Here is a 17,415-nt window from a genome sequence, read left to right as displayed (position 1 = left end):
AAGGATACAACCAGGGCCAGCCAAATGAAGGGACACATAGGATGAAGTCTGGGAGAGTTTTCAACATGGAGCCCCCATATCTTCTCCCTGGGGAGCCAGGACATGTCACCTTCCCAGCACACCCGTGTTCACCAACCAGGGACTCCTCTGAGCCTCAGCATCAAGACATTTTACTGGGATTTCACTGGGAAGGCAAGACTGATTAGATCATTGGTCACATGATTGAACTCAGTCTCCAGCTATGTTAGAGATGTTTCCTCAAGCTCTCCCTCCCTGCTGTCCCCTCTGCCTCTGCATTAATTCCATCTCTCACCCGCTCTCACCTGAACTCTTAGTATAGCTTCTTAGTTGCCATTCTTATTCCATGCCACTTTCCCACAGGTTTGGCCTCCTTACTCTGGCAGCTTCTCTGCCTTGATTAAGCCCCAGGGGATGGGCTTAGTCTGGAACAATAGGGGTGGGATTTCTTTGACCCTATTTAATCTGCCAAGTTCGAAGACATTCTTGAAGGTCCTCATTATCTGAAACAGAGAATATAATTAAGGGGAAATTTAGGTGTTTCTCCTCACTATTCCCTCTCCCTCTTGCAAAATCTGCCTTTTTAAGGTTCATGTCATCTATCCATTCATCTTTTCTCCCTTCTGAATGCAATGATCTTCCAAACTCTTGGCCACTTTTCTCATTCTCTGAAGATCTGCAAGCACCTGGCTCATGGCCTTCCTGTCCCCTCAACTTCTGCCACCCTCCTGGGCAATTATAAAGTCCATGTGGCCTCTTAGCTTCCTGTTCTCATTATCTCCAATCCAATGAATTTCTTCTCAACTCTGCATCATCCATGATCCTCTTCTGTTTTCATGCTACCATGTCTCCTTGGCTCTCGTATCAACTCTTATGGCTTTAGACACAGTCTGTGTGCTCATGACTCCTAGCTATTCTTCCAGCTCAGACCTCTCTTCTGAAATTCATACCTCCATATTCAGCTGCCTTTTCAGCATATCCCTTTATATGTCTCATACTCGGGCATCTCAAACTCAACTTCTCAAAACTTAGCTATTGCTCCTTTGAACTTCCTAGGACAAATCTACTGCATTTCAGCAAATGATACCATCAGCCATTCAGTTGTGCAATCTATCTTCCTCACCCCCTTTTATCCTATCAAGTCCTGCTCATTTTACCTCCAAGATATATCTTGAATCTGTTTACTTTTCACTATCCCCACTGCTGCCAACCCAGGCCAATGCATCGTCCCTTTTCGCCTGGACGATTGCACTAGTGTCCATCAGGTCTCTCTCTATTTGTTCTTGTACTCATTCAATCCATTCTTTACATAGCAAGCTTCATGGGGTTTTTTTTTTTTTTTTTAGTGCAAATTTTACCTTTATTCTCCTTAAAATCTTTTAGAGGCTTCATAGGATAATGTTCAAGATCTTTTGCATGTTCGACAAGGGCCTTGGGTGATCTGGTTCCCACAGTCTTTCTAGCTTGCCTCCTGCCGCTCTCCCCTTTATTCACTGGGTCAGTCACACAGCCCTTCTCTCTTTTCTGAAGATGCCAAGCCCCCTCATGCCTCAGAGTATTTATACACACAGTCCCTTCTGCTTTGAACGTTTTCCATGTCCTACTCCAATCTTCATCTACCCCTTATTGTGTGACAGAAGCTGTGGCCGGAATAAAACACAACTCTCTTCCCTTAAGAGCTCATAGTTTAATAAGAGACCTACATGTAAGCAAAAAAAGAAAAAAATTCCACCACAGTATAATAAATGCAATAGAAGTATGGCCAAAGGAAGAAATATTTATCTATCTCTGAGAGTCAGGAAAGGACATTTAAGTAGAAGAACCAGTATGTCCCAAGGACACAGGCAAGGACATGAGGAGATATAAGCAGTTTGGTGCTGCTGGTAAAGGTGAGGAGGTTGCAGGAGATGACTTGGATGCTGTGTTGAGGGGCTTGAATTTTATCCAGTATGCAAAGAGGGTGTCCCCTACAAAGGATTCTACATAGGAGAGACATGAATACATATCAACTATAGTGCTATCAAAATGGTAAGTAATGGGAGAGAAAGACGTCAAAAGAAGGTGAAGGCAGAAAGTCAAGTAGGAGAATACTATAATAGTCCTAGCAAGTGGTGATGGCAACTGAATTAAGGCGAAGGTAGTGATAATGGAGAAGAAGATGGACTGAAGATATTTCTAAGGGGTAGAATTGATAGGACTTGGTAACTGAACAAAACATGAATCCTTGCCCTTATGGAGCTTGCATTCTAGTGTGGAAGGCAGATAATACATCCAATAAACAAATGCAAAGCAACTGACGAAGGATTAATCTCCAAAATTTGCAAGCAGCTCATGTAGCTCAATATCAAAAAAACAAACAACCCAATCCAAAAATGGGCAGAAGACCTAAATAGACATTTCTCCAAAGAAGGTATACAGATTGCCAACAAACACATGAAAGAATGCTCAACATCATTAATCATTAGAGAAATGCAAATCAAAACTACAATGAGATATCATCTCACACCAGTCAGAATGGCCATCATCAAAAAATCTACAAACAATAAATGCTGGAGAGGGTGTGGAGAAAAGGGAACCCTCTTGCACTGTTGGTGGGAATGTAAATTGATACAGCCACTATGGAGAACAGTATGGAGGTTCCTTAAAAAACTAAAAATAGAACTACCATACGACCCAGCAATCTCACTACTGGGCATATACCCTGAGAAAACCATAATTCAAAACGAGTCACGTACCACAATGTTCATTGCAGCTCTATTTACAATAGCCAGGACATGGAAGCAACCTAAGTGTCCACCGACAGATGAATGGATAAAGAAGATGTGGCACACATATACAATGGAATATTACTCAGCCATAAAAAGAAACAAAACTGAGTTATTTGTAGTGATGTGGATGGACCTAGAATCTGTCATACAGAGTGAAGAAAGTCAGAAAGAGAAAAACAAATACCGTATGCTAACACATATATATGGAATCTAAAAAAAAAAAGGTCATGAAGAACCTAGGGGCTGGATGGGAATAAAGACGCAGATCTACTAGAGAATGAACTTGAGGACATGGGGAAGGAGAAGGGTAAGCTGGGACAAAGTGAGAGAGTGGCATGGACATATATACACTACCAAACGTAAAATAGATAGCTAGTGGGAAGCAGCCACATAGCACAGGGAGACCAGCTTGGTGCTTTGTGACCACCTAGAGGGGTGGGATAGGGCGGGTGGGAGGGAGACACAAGAGGGAGGGGATATGGGGATATATGTATATGTATAGCTGATTCACTTTGTTATAAAGCAGAAACACACCATTGTAAAGCAATTATACTCCAATAAAGATGTTAAAAAATTAAAAAAATAATTTAAAAAACCCAAATGCATACATGATATAATCCCTGTAATGTTACAGGCTATGAAAGAAAATAGAGCAGAGTAAAATCCCAGCAAATGAAGGAGTTATTTTAGATGAAGTAGTCCCTGTGAGGGGGTGACATTTGAACAGAGAAATGAGCCATGTGAATATCTGGAGAAAGAGTATTTTAGGCAGAGTGAACAGCGAGTGCAAATATCCAGAGATGGGAATGTGCTTGTCATATGTTTGAGGAATAACAATGAGACTAGTGTGACTGAAGCACAAAAAAAAGGAAGGGGAGAATGGGAGAAGATAATGTCAGAATATAGCAAGAGACCTCGTAGATCATGGAAAAAACCTTGGGTTTTATTTTAAGTGTGATGTGAATCGTTGGAGGGTTTTTGAATAAGGGAGTACCATATCCTAACTTATACTGTAAAAGGATCACTCCCAAAAGACAATAGCGGGGGAAGTGTGGAAGCTGGGTAGCCAGTTACAAGGAAGGGATCTATGTGAGAGATGATGGCGGTTTGGACTAGAGTAGTAATGATCAAGTTAGTGAGAACTGATCAGACTTGGGATATATTTTGAAGGCAGAGCTGATGCAATGTGCTGATGGATTGAATGAGGGTAGTAGAAAAAGAGAGGAGTCAACAATGACCCCAATATTTCTGTCCTGAGCAACAGGTTGAATCACAGAGCCATTTACTGAGATGGAGAAGACTGAAGGGAATTAGGTTTGATAAACAGGGACTCAAGAGTTTGATTTTAGACATGTTTAGTTTGGAATACTGTTAGACTTCCAAGTAGAGTAGTTATTGGAGATATGAGTCTGGAGTTCAGGGGAGAGGTTAAATCTATAGATATACATTTTTGGATTTATTGGCTTATAGGTGACATTTAAGATGATGGAATTGGTTAAGATTTTCTAAGATGAGTGTAAGCTAAAACTGAGTAGAAGTCCAAGGATGGCACACTAGAATACTCTAATACTTAAGGGTTGAGAAGAGAAAGAAGATCCAACAAAGAGACTGAGAAGTGTCCAGTGAAGTGAGAAGAAAATCAGTAGAGGGTAGAAGCCAGGTAAAGATAGTCTTTCAAGAAAGAGGAAATGATCAACTGCTTAAATGCTGCTGTTAGGTCAAGTAAGTTGAGAATTGGATTTGGCAACACGAAGGTTATTGGTGACCTTGATAAGTCTAGGTGAGAGATGATGGTGGTTTGGACTAGAGTAGTAGTGATCAAGAGGGTAGAAGCCAGGTAAAGGTAATCTTAGAAGAGTAGTGGGGATAAAAGACTCATAAAAGTTTTTAAGTATCATAAAAGGTTAAGATGCAGTAGAAAGAAAGTGAGAAGATTCTTTATATAAAGGGGAGCAGAAAAGTAGTGTAGTAGCTGAAGAGACACATGCCATCAAGGGAGGATTTCTTCAAGAAGGGAGGGAGGACTGGTGATGCAGGAGAGAGAGGAGAATAAGTGTGGAAGCAAAGTCCTTGAGTAGGTGAGTTCTCTGGATATTTGAATATTTAGGCCTGGAGCTCAAGAGAGAGGTAGAGGCTAGAGATACAAATTTTGGAATGATTAAATTATATATGAAAGGGACAAATGTGAGAGTGGATGAAATTAGGAAGAATGAAAAGCAGAAGCCAAGGAATAATCCCAAGGTATCAAAAATTAGAGGGAATAAGGGGAGAAGATCCAGTAAGGAATTCTGAGAAAGAATGTCCCCTATTTTCCAGTTATTTTTATGACCACAGCACATGGCATATTGTTTCACTTCTCATCCCTGTTAAAGCCTTTCCTTCCCTGGATTCACACCCATCTCTCATAGTACTTTACAAAAATCTTCATTAGCACTTATTTCATTGCATTTACGTTATATCTGCTTCTTCCACCAACCTGAAGGCTCCCTCTGCCAAAAACTTTATTCATCTTCTTATCTACAACTCTTAACATAATGCATAGTAGGTGCTAAATGAATGAGACATGGAGCAGGGGGAAGTTAATCCACAAATAGACTGTGTGATATATAAGCATCAGGAGGTGTGAATATGCCTTTTATGCCTTTCTGAAAGAAATATACATGTTGGAAGGAATTCATCAGTGAAGCTATCTGGAGTTTTCTTTGTAGAAAGGTTTTAAATGATTAATTCAATTCCTTTAAAATATAAAATATAGAATTTCCTGTTTGTTATTCAGTTTTGATAAGCTTTATTTTTCAATAAAATTTTCCACTTCATCTGAATTGCCAAATTTATTGGTATAAAGTTGTATCCTCTTATATTTTTAATGTCTATAGGACTTGTGGTGATGCTCCCCTTTTTATTGCTGATATTAGTAATGTGTTCTCTTAAACTTTTCCTTGATTAGTCTTGCTAGGAGTTGATTAATTTTTTGTCTTTTTGGAGATTAATAAGTTTTGCCCTTGTTGATTTTCTCTCATTTTTTTTTTTGGTTTTTTTTTTCAATTTTTATTTATTTTTGGGTGTGTTGGGTCTTCGTTTCTGTGCGAGGGCTTTCTCTAGTTGCAGTGAGCGGGGGCCACTCTTCATCGCGGTGTGCAGGCCTCTCACTGTCGCGGCCTCTCTTGCTGCGGAGCACAGGCTCCAGATGCACAGGCTCAGCAGTTGTGGCTCACAGGCCTAGTTGCTCCGTGGCATGTGGGATCTTCCCAGACCAGGGCACGAACCCATGTCCCCTGCATTGGCAGGCAGATCCTCAACCACTGTGCCATGAGGGAAGCCCCCTCTCTTGTTTTTTTTGCTTTCTATTTTATCAATTTCTGATTTTATCTTTATTTTCTTTTTTTTAAATTAATTTATTAATTTATTTATTTTTGGCTGTGGGGTTTTCGTTGCTGCATGCAGGCTTTCTCTAGTTGCGGTGAGTGGGGGCTACTCTTTGTTGCGGTGCGTGGGCTTCTCATTGCAGTGGCTTCTCTTGTTGTGGAGCACAGGCTCTAGGCGCACGGGCTTCAGTAGTTGTGGCTCACGGGCTCTAGAGCGCAGGCTCAGCAGTTGTGGCACACAGGCTTAGTTGCTCTGCAGCATGTGGCATCTTCCCGGACCAGGGCTCGAACCTGTGTCCCCTGCACTGGCAGGCAGATTCTTAACCGCTGCACCACCAGGGAAGTCCCTTTATTTTCTTTTTAAACTGTCTTTGCATAAATTTCCTTTCTCTCAATTTCCCTCTGAGCTCTGAATCCTAACAGTAGTTCTCAAGCCGAAGTGTCCCAGTAGAGGAGTCCCAAGTCTGGAAGGAATGAGCCTGCATTATTACTCCACCATGCTCAGTGGTTAGCTAGGAGTAGGTTGTGGGAAATGTGGCCTCAGTTGTGAACACACTGGTGGATCCAGATCAGTATCTGGGTTCATCAGTTAACTATGCTATGCACAGCAGGAGATCCAGTGGCACATTTTCAGAAACACCACAGTCCACTCCTTTGCCCCACTGATCTATACACTTCTTCTTGTTGGTTTGGGGAGAAGCTCTTCCATGGTTTCCATGGGCCTCTTCCTGAAGAGAAACTTGGAAGAGGAAGGTTAGTGGAATGAACTATAGAAATTGGTCTGGAGGCCACAGTTGATACTCATTCTCTCCCTTTTCCACTATCCACTCTAAATTCCCCTCACCCTCAGTTATCATCTTAGCAGGTCTTGGTGGCTTATGTGGTGGTATAATCCAAACCTTTATTCCTGAGGGGACTGAGCTCCTAGTAACCACACCCTTCTTAGTCCAGAGTTGCTGCATGTGTTCACAGTTACAGTGGGGCAAGGGAGTATCAGGAGATGCCCAAGTGGATCACATGGATTCTGTAAAAAGCCGTGATACCTTCTCCTACTGATCAGGGTCAATTATCCTTGTCATGATGGTGACTTCTCTTTTCACCTACTGGTCCCTGGAATAATGAGTCCAAAGTGCCCCAGCAGCAGTCACAGCTTATAGTTCAATGGGACCTTTGTTGTGTCCCTTAACAGGAGTACAATCCCTTTGGGGACCAGTACCTCCAGCCCTATATATCCCAGGTTTGTGGGTATGGGAAGCACAAAATCCTCTATTGGGTCATTGGTAGTAAAGGTAAATGGAGCTATTCCTGCATCCACTCCTTTGTTAGTGGACCCATGTATTTTTCCTATTGGGTTATAAAGGCCTGGGATTTAATGTGTATAACATATCCTGAATGATGGCATCTTGTTTTTTCAGAGTTGCCTCTGAATGGCATTTCACTTGAGCCTTTAGAAAGCCATTCCAGCTCTTTATCAGGTCAGCTTTTTCTGGCTGGTGTGGTACGAGGTCATGGGTCCACTCTCGCACTTCTTTTACCATGAAGCAGTTGCCCTGGTTGGATGCTACGTTATGCAGGATTCTATGCCTGTGGATCAGACATTCCACAAACCCCAGTTCAGTAATGTTGGCTGAGGATCTGTTGGTGGAAAGGAAAACCCATATCCAGAATAGCTATCTATCACTGTGAGAATGAAGCACTGGCCCCCCCAGAATGAAAGGGACTCAAAGTAGTCAACTGTCTCCTTGAGTAATAGTTCCATATTGGGGGCTCAGCATTGGTCTCTATTGCTGACATGTTGGACATTTAGGCATTAGTAGCGAGATCAGCCTTAAAAAGTTGGAGTCCATACTTTCTGGGCCCATGTATAGCTTCTATCTCTACCACTGAGGCCACACCATTTATGTGCCTGTATTAGTTTCTTAGGGCTGCGTTAACAAAGTACCACAAATTCGGTGATTTAAACAACAGAAATTTATTGTCTCACAATTCTGGAAGTTAGAAGTCTGAGACCAAGGTGTCAGTTGGCTTGGTTCCTTCTGAGGGCTGTGAGGGAAAATCTGTTCCATGCTTCTCCCCTAGCTTCTGGTGGTTTGCCGGCAATCTTTGGTGTTCCTTGGCTTCTCCTGAATCACCCTAATCTCTTTTTTTATCTTCACATGGCATTCCCTCTGCACATTTCTGTCTTCATATGGCCTTCTGTTTATAAGGATACCAGTCACATTGAATTAGGGGCCCATCCTACTCCAGTATGATGTCATTTTAACTAATTACAACAGCAAGAACCCTATTTCCAAATGTCACATTTTGAGGTATTGGGGATTAGAACTTTAACGTATCAATTTGGGGGGGATACAATATAACCCACAACAGTGCCCATCAGGCTGGTTCCAAGGTAGCCAATGATTAAGGCTGGTAATGACAATTGCATGAGTTATTTTCTCTACTTCATTGTTTAGTACCTCTTCCCTAGTGGGTGCAAAATATGATACAAAAATCTTCACACTTCATGCCCACTCATGTATATTCACCCACAAGACTCTACCCTAGACCTTCTTGTCTTTGGTCTTCCAGTCTTTTTTCTTCCCGGCCCCTTACCAGCAGGCCAGGCCATTGACACATGCCCAAGAATCTATATATATTCTTACTTCCGTCTGCTTCTCCTTATACACAAACCAGATGACCAGGGACAATGCTTGTAACTCTACCCGTTAGGAAGATTTTTCCTCTCCACTATTTTTCAAAGCTTCTCAAGTATGTGACTATAATGCAGCCACTATCTAACTTTGGCTTACACCCACATACTAAGCTGACTCACCCATAAACCAAACTCAGGCTTTACCCCTCCTCCTTTAGCTGGTCACGGTATTGGTGCAGTTGTGGTGGGTGACACGGGGGTCTGGACTACCTGGTCATGCAGCTTACAAGTACCTCAGTTGTGCTTGAGCTCCAACTCAGATGCCCCATTTCCATCTTACAATAAATGCTGCTGGGTCCATCTGAACACCAAAAGAACCCAGGCCATAACAGGCAGTTTTGGACACATGGCTACTTGGAGTCCCACGGTTAAGTGTTCGGTTTCTACCAAGGCCCAGTATCACATTAGTAGCTGTTTCTTAAAATGTATATAATTCTCTGCTGCAGATGGCATGGCCTTGCTCAAGTTCCAGGGACTGCATTGTGATTTTTCCACTGAGGCTTACCATAAGTTCTGTCTTAAGTCAGTTTGGGTTGTTAATAACGAAATACCATAGACTTGGTGGCTTAAACAACAGACACTCATTTTTTCACAGTTCTAGAGGCTGGAAGTCTGAGATCAGGGTGCCAGTATGTTCAGGCTCTGGTGCAATCCCTTTTCCTGATTTGTAGACAGCCACCTTCTCATTCTCACTCTGTCCTCACGGGGTGGGGGGAAAGTGCTCTCTGGTATCTCTTCTTCACCATCACATTGGGGGTTAGGGCTTCAACATAAGAATTGGGCGGGGGGACAAATTCAGTCCATAACATTCCACCCCTGGTCCCCTAAAATTCATGTCATTCATAAATGCAAAACACATTCATTCCATCCCAACAGCCCCCAAAGTCTTAACTCATTCCAGTATCAACTCTAAAGTCTCATCTAAATATCATCTAAATCAGATATAGTGAGACTCAAGGTATGATTCATCCTGAGGCAAAATTCCTCTCCAGCTGTGAATCTGTAAAATCAGACAAGTTATGTGCTTCCAAAATACAATGGTGGGAGAGGCACAGGATAAACATTCCCATTCTAAAAGGGAGAAACAGGAAAGAAGGAAGGGGGGAGGTGTCCTAAGCAAGTTCAAAATTTAGCAAGAAAATTCCATTAGATCTTAAGGTTTGAGAATAATCCTCTGGCTCAATGCTCAGCCATCCAGGTCCAGTGGGGTGGCAGCATCACCCCCAAGGCTTGCTGGGTAGTCCCACTTCCAAGGCTTCAGGCAGAAGCCGCCTGCCTGTCAAAACTGAGGCAGTGGCCCTGGTGATCATCTATCACTCTGTCCTGTCCAATTCAATAAATCTAACAGCTGTCCTTCATTTTGCCCCATCTCTGTCCCCTTCAGTTCAAACTGGCAGTGCTTCTGCTCATGTAATCCTGTAAACTCCTTATCAAGTAATAATCTCATCACACCATTGGTATTCGAACATGCTTTCTCATTTTTTGCAATATGGATAGGCTGAGAATCTTCTAAATCATCAAGTTCTGGTTCCCCTTTGCTTAACAATTCTTTCTTTAATTCATCTCTCTCCTTTCACATTTTACTGCTAGCAATCAGGTAGAACCAAGCCCCTCCTTCAATACTTTGCTTAGAAATCTCCTCAGCTAAATATCCAATTTTATCACTCAAATTCTACCTTCCACAAAACACTAGGACACAGTTCAGCCAAGTTCTTTACCATTTTATAACAGGGATTGCCTTTCCTCCAGTTTCCAATAACATATTCCTAATTTCCGTTTTAGATTTCACTAGATTTGCCCATAATGTCCATATTTCTAGCATGTAACTTAAAATTATTCCAGCCTCTACCCATTACCCGGTTCCAAAGCTGCTTCTACATTTTTAGTTATTTGTTACAGCTGCACTCCACTGATAGTATCTCTATTAGTCAGGGTTCTCCAGAGAAACAGAACCAATAGGAGTTAGATATAGATATAGATGTAGATTTATTACAGGGAATTGGCTCACATGATTAGAGAGTCTGAGAAGTCCCAAGATCTGCAGTCAGCAAGCTGATGACTTAGGAGAGCCAATGTTTAGTTCCAGTCTGAGTTCAAAACCCTGAGAACCAGGACACCGATGGTATAAGTTCCAGTCTAAAAGCTGGCAGGCTCAAGATCCAGGAAGAGCTGATGTTTCGGTCCAAGTCTGAAGGCTAGAAAAGACCAACCTCCTAACTATGCAGGCAGGCAGGAGGAATTCCCTTTTACTCAGCTTTTTTGTTCTATTCAGGTCTTCAGTTGATTGAATGAGGCCCACCCACATTAGGGAGGGCAATCTGCTTTACTCATTCTACCAGTCCAACGTTAATCTCATCCAGAAACACTCCCCACCCCAACACACCCAGATAATGTTTGACCAAATTATTTAGGTACTCCATGTCCCAGTCAAGTTGACATAAAATTAACTATCACAAGCTCCAAAATGCATCTTTTCCCACTCTTGTCACCTCTAATACAAAAGAGTCTACTGGAATATATGGCCAAGTGGCAGAGATGCTTGTACAGGAGCCTGGACCTTCTGAAGAGCCCTTCTCCTGTTCTGGGCCACAAAGCTGGAAATCTTCAATACCACCTGGTATATGGGCTGGAGCAGTATTCCCAGGTATGGAATGTATTGCTCCAGAACATAAAGAGAACTACCAAGCCCTGTGAATTCTTTGTGGTAGGGGATGCAAGATGCAACAATTTGTTTTTTACTTGGAAGGATATACTGGCACACCTCTAACCAGTGGACCCTTAAAAATTCACCAAAGTGGCAAGTCCTTGAATCTTTGTAGCATTTTTCTACTCTCTGGAGCATTGGTCTTACCAATACCTCCAGCATACTAGCCACCTCTTGCTTGTGCTTGTCTGACCAGCATAATATTAGTTATGTAATGGGTCAACTACTGAAGCCTGCAGTAGTCTACAGTCATTCTCCAGGATCCATCTAGTTTCTGCAGGGGCCAGACTGGCTAATTAAGTGGAGACGTGATAGGGACCATCCTCCCTCCACCCACATTCTTTAGGTCTTTAATGGTGGCACTAATTTCCATTATGCCCCTGGTATGTGATATTTGTTTTTTTAATTCACTATGTTGGCCAGGGGTGGGTGTTTCCACTTGGCCTTCCCCACTATGATAGCTCTTACTTCACACAGGTCAAGGATTTAATGTAGGTATCACTCCAACCGCCAAATATATCAATTCCAATTACACACACAAGAACTGGAGAAATGACCATCGGGTGGGTGCATAGACACAATGGACCCACTGTAAGCTGGACTTTAGCCAGGACCCCATTTACTACAAGGCCCCCATAAGCCCCCACTCTAACAGGGGCCACGACAATGCTTTGGGTCTCAGGGTACTGATGTCAACTCAGACCCTGAGTAAATTTTCTGGTTATCCCTCTTCCCCAGTGTGTATAGTCACCAAAGTAAATGGCCACAGGTCTCTTTGGGGAAGGACTGGGGAATCATTACATGTATACTTGCTGCAGTGCTGCAGGATCTGCCACCTCTTAAGTCAATGGGTTTTGGATCTGAAAAGTGGCTCAAATCCAGACACTGAACAAGGGATAATGACTTTTGGTGGGGTGGGGGGGGAACCATCCTCAAGCTCTTGCTTCTCCATTTTGGCCTTTTTTTTGGTTGTAGATGTTAACTTTGCCCCTAGAGATGCCAAGTTCTATATCCATCTCCACAATTCGCTGTGGGTCAGGCCCCCTTGGATGCCACTCTTGTCAGATGTTGCTGGTCTTTGTCATAATTGTAGCCTCCTGGTTTCTGGTGACTAAGTGCCACCATCTGGTCTCTCTTACTCGGGGGAAGGGGAATATCATTCCCATAGTTATTAATGAACCCCAGCTCTGTGACTGTTTCTACTGTCAGCCCAGGCAGCAGAGAACTTCTTGGTGGTGCTCTTGCCCCTCACCAGATTTCTGATGGCCTCAGTGAATGGTGTGTTTTCTGGGTCTTCCTGTTGAACATAATCTTCTGATGGGTCTTCTGGCTTCACACACCTATTCCTGCATGCCCACTTTCCTGTCTTTTCATTCATTCTTGTACCATATGCCAGGGCAACTGAGGCATTTCTACTTTACTCAGCATCAGCCATCACTTTCTCTAGGTTTCTAAAAGCCTCCCGGCAGTGAGTTTGTTTCATCCCCAAGAGTTCTTGCCAGGATGTTAAATCCTGTGCCTCAGGAAAGTGCTCCCAATTCAATGAATTCCTGATTGTCTAGTCTTATATTCCAGCCGCTTTGATCAAGCAACCTCAAAATTCAATTGCAGGGTACTCCCCTGGCTTCTGTCTATATATGCGAGCTAATTCTTACAGCTCTTTGTATTTAATCTCTTTCCTCCGTTATCAGGCCCAGTATGTTCTCAGCTGGTTGTTTTTTTTTTTAATATAAATTTATTTATTTATTTTTGGCTACGTTGGGTCTTTGCTGCTGCGTGCAGGCTTTCTCTAGTTGCGGCGAGCGGGGGCTACTCTTCCTTGCAGTGCACGGGTTTCTCATTGCGGTGGCTTCTGCTGTTGTGGAGCACGGGCTCTAGGCGCACTGGCCTCAGTAGTTGTGGCACACAGGCTCAGTAGTTGTGGCTCGCAGGCTCTAGAGTGCAGGCTCAGTAGTTGTGGCGCACGGGCTTAGTTGCTCGGCGGCATGTGGGATCTTCCCGGACCAGGGCTCAAACCCATGTCCCCTGCATTGGCAGGCGGATTCTTAACCACTGCACCACCAGGGAAGTCCCTCAGCTGGGTTTTGTTAGGATTTAACTCTAGTTACTGGCCTGGCAGCCAGGAGAGGAAGTAGGGGCAACTTCTATGTTGCCTTGTGGGGCAGTGGCTCTGCAGTGTCTTTCAGCATGCAGAGAATAATACGAAGAGGTGAACCACCTCTGCAAACTTTGAAAGTTCATGTGGGTTTGCAGAACTAACATCCTTACAGATGTCCATCCAGAAGTTCTATCCCTTGTTTCAGGGTTTCAGGTTTTTGCAACCAGGGCCCTGACCTGCTTTGGTTGCACATTTAAATGTCTCTGGAACTCTTGTAGCCTCTATCACGACCTGAGTCTGTGGCTTAACTGTGTCAGCTCTTCCACTATAGGACATAGAAGCCTCTTTGTAAGCTACTAAAGAGGTTTTCTGTCTCTCACACTTAGCCATTAACCCAGGGAGAACCCTTGCTTTCTCCTTATTCCTTTTCAGAGTGTCAATACAACTTAGCAGTAACCAGCCAACTCCACTGTCCTTGTAGGCATGTTCCCACTCATATATTTCACATGCCTGAAATTCTATCTGCAAGGGCTTTCTCCTCCCCTGGGATGTTTTCCCAGGTCTCTACTGATTAAATCTTTAGCAACTGGGTCACCACTTTGTGCTAGGAACTACCCATGCCCCTATACTACTCAGGATAGCATCGTCTTTGCTTACGAGGTAGTGAGTGTGCCAGTCCTGAAACCTCGACTTATTATGTTTTCTTGGACCTCTCCTGGCACCACTTGCGCTAGTTTGGGCCCTCTGAGAGGCAGTTGCCAAGGTGGGATTTGACATGTGTATTAGTCAGGGCTGCCATAACAAAATACCACAGACTGGGTGGCTTAAACAATAGAAATTTATTTCTCACAGTTCTGGAGCCTAGAGGTCCAAGATCAAGGTGTCAACAGGTTTGGTTTCTTCTGAGGCCTCTGTCCTTGGCTTGCAGATGGCCACCTTCTCACAGTGTCCTCACATGGCCCTTCCTCTGCAAACATGCCCCTGGTGTCTCCTTATGTGTCCAAATTTCTCTTCTTATAAGCAATCAGCCGAACTGGATTAGGGTTCACCCTACCTAACACCTTCATTTTAACTTAATCACATCTTTAAAGGACTCATCTCCAAATACAGGCACATTCTGAGGTATTGTGGGTTTAGGGCTTCAACATATGGATTTTGGGAAGGACACAATTCATAACAACATGCAAGATATTTTTTAGGGGAACTATGTGAAAGATAAAAGGGAAGGGAGCAAGGGAAGGTGGGAGAGTCTGCAAACTGTGACTCAGGCCTGACACCTATGAAGGAGAGGGAAAAGAAAGGATTGAGAGTAGGCAGGGTCTCAGACCGCAGCACAGTTTGAAGAAAGTTCAAGCTAGGCTGATGGGTTCTCCAGCCAAAACTGCCCATCAGAGACCCAAACATTACAGCAATGAAGCACATTAGCCATGTGCAGTCATTTATCAGTTAGACAGTTACAGGAACATAAGGAATTCAGTTTGGGGATCAGTTCTTACTGGTTTCTCCAGTAGGGTCTCCAGTCCACCCTGACATTCTGCTACACTTTATTTTGCTCCAGGAACCATGTGCCTAGTTCTCCAAGATGTTTATATACCTTTCTCAGTTTCTGAATCTAGCTCATTCTCTCATGCTTTACTCCATTCCTTTCCTTTCTGTCTTCTGTGGCTCATTTTTTCAGAGGGACACCTGGTTCAACTTTTAATGAAGCATTTATTGAATGGAATTGATTATAGGCAAGAAACTATACTAGGTGCTGGACTTTTTTTTAATTTTTAATTTTTTTTTTCTGCGCTGGGTTTTTGTTGCTGCGCGCAGGCTTTCTCTACTTGTGGCAAGCGGGGGCTACTCTTCGTTGCAGTTCGTGGGCTTCTCATTGCGGTGGCTTCTCTTGTTGCGGAGCACGGGCTCCAGGCGCACAGCCTTCAGTAGTTGCAGCATGCAGGCTCAGTAGTTGCAGCGCGAGGGCTCTAGGGCACGCAGGCTTCAGTAGTTGTGGCACGCGGGCTCACTAGTTATGGCTTGCGGGCTCTAGAGCTCAGGCTCGGTAGTTGTGGCGCACGGGCTTAGTTGCTCTGTGGCATCTTCTGGGATCTTCCCGGACCAGGGATCGAACCCATGTCCCCTGCATTGGCAGGTGGATTCTTAACCACTGCGCCACCAGGGAAGTCTGTAGGTGCTGGATTTTTATGCCATAATGGTCCACTTTCTTGGGAGAAACCAAGATTTCCCTTCTTATCCACAATCAGAGCTACCTGCGGCTCCCTTTCACTTATGATATATAGGGCACAAACACATTTACCCAGAGGAGTCTACATTCAAATAATCTTGTGAGACATTCACCACCATATCTGATATGAGTAAGGGCTGCAGAGCACCTTGCATCCCTGGGTGTTCGGGAAATACTATTATGCTCAAGTACCTATATAGGTACATAGGTAATATTTATGTAGGTATATAGGTAGTTACTATATATTAATTTCAAGAGAACTTCAAAAGAGTGAGAATACTGAAATTAACTAAAATTTTTTAATAGAAAGGCCACATTAAGCTGACCAGAAACCTAAAGGATACCATTCTTTTCTCAGAAATCTAAAAGGTCCCTGAGGATTGCCACTTGGAATTTCTCCTCAGTTTTATTAGTGCCAAACTTCTTACTGGCTAGGGACCACAAAACAAAATTCCTGTTGAATTCACGAGGGAAAGAAATGATGGGAAAAACAGATGTCAATACCCAAAAGGCTTATTTCTACTTTTCCCCTACCACTGAATTGCCTTGGTCATTTACAAACCTAATCTAAGGCCAAGTTATGAACTTAACTTGAGAGAGACAGGCCTGGAGAGGTTAAGGCCTTGACCAGTGGTATATCATTAACCGGAATCAGAACCCTGGCGTTTCCCTTTCAGTCATACACTGCCCACTAAATGACTTCCTAACTGGCTATCTTTCTTGAACACATAATTCATTTACAGTCTTTCTATGAAGCTGTGAAGTTGCTCTTCTACGCTTAGGGAAGGGAAGCATGAAGCACAAAAAAGACGGCACCGTCAGCTAATTCATGAATAACAGAAAAAGCAGTGAACGATTTGAATCCCACATCCAGAGCTCTGGGTCACCAGGTCGAAAGCCTGTACTGGGGGCAGCGGGCAGGAATGGAAGGAAATGCTAGTAATATTACCCTGACCGTGCGGAAACTTGAAGACTTTCCTACCGACTAGAACTCACCAACTTTTCTCAACCAACGAGCCACGGGAGGGGTGTGCTGAAGCGACTGGACTCGCCCCCGGCGCCCGCTCAGACGCACCGGAGCGCACCTCATCACCTCCCAAGTCGAGTCCTGGAGGCCGTCACACAGCACCTGGAGGAAGTCCGCGCCGGAGCCGGAAAAGCGGAGAGTCCCGCCAAAGGCCGGGCAGGTGGAGAGCGAGGAGAGACTGGGACCAACGTGCTCTGGCGGGGATTGCGGGAGTCGGCGAGGGACCTATCAAACCAGGGTTCAGACAGACCGACTCTCCATACAAGTTCCCCAGTTGCCAATCTTGGGATGGCTTCACAACGTCTCTAAAACGTGAACTCTCACCACACACCTTCCGTTCCGAGCGCCCCTAGCAACCACCAGCGATTAAAAGCGGAAAAACGACCTTTGTCCCGCCCTCTCTGGAACTACCGAGGCTGGGCGGGGGAAGCGCGTTGGCCCAGTCACCTCGGCGGGAACTCCGACCAACCAATAGAAGGCAGGTATAGGAGGGCGGGCTGAAGGGGTTGCGAG

At 43.9% G+C, this 17,415-nt stretch overlaps 1 protein-coding gene across 1 annotated transcript in view; it reads right to left on the bottom strand.

Annotated features, from left to right (window-relative positions):
* The window catches only part of SYPL2 (synaptophysin like 2), a 41,427-nt gene extending 24,179 nt beyond the window's left edge, over positions 1 to 17,248 (bottom strand). The window contains exon 1 of the mRNA XM_036827767.1: positions 16,872 to 17,248. Coding sequence (XP_036683662.1) covers positions 16,872 to 16,965 — 94 coding nt within the window. The 5' untranslated portion in view covers positions 16,966 to 17,248. The remainder of the gene's footprint in view (positions 1 to 16,871) is intronic.
* Between the last annotated feature and the right edge of the window lie 167 nt (positions 17,249 to 17,415).

The sequence above is a fragment of the Balaenoptera musculus genome, chromosome 1, assembly GCF_009873245.2.
Source record: "Balaenoptera musculus isolate JJ_BM4_2016_0621 chromosome 1, mBalMus1.pri.v3, whole genome shotgun sequence".
Taxonomy (NCBI): domain Eukaryota; kingdom Metazoa; phylum Chordata; class Mammalia; order Artiodactyla; family Balaenopteridae; genus Balaenoptera; species Balaenoptera musculus.
The sequence above is the reverse complement of the archived record's forward strand: the minus strand, read 5'-3'. Positions and strand labels throughout refer to the sequence as shown.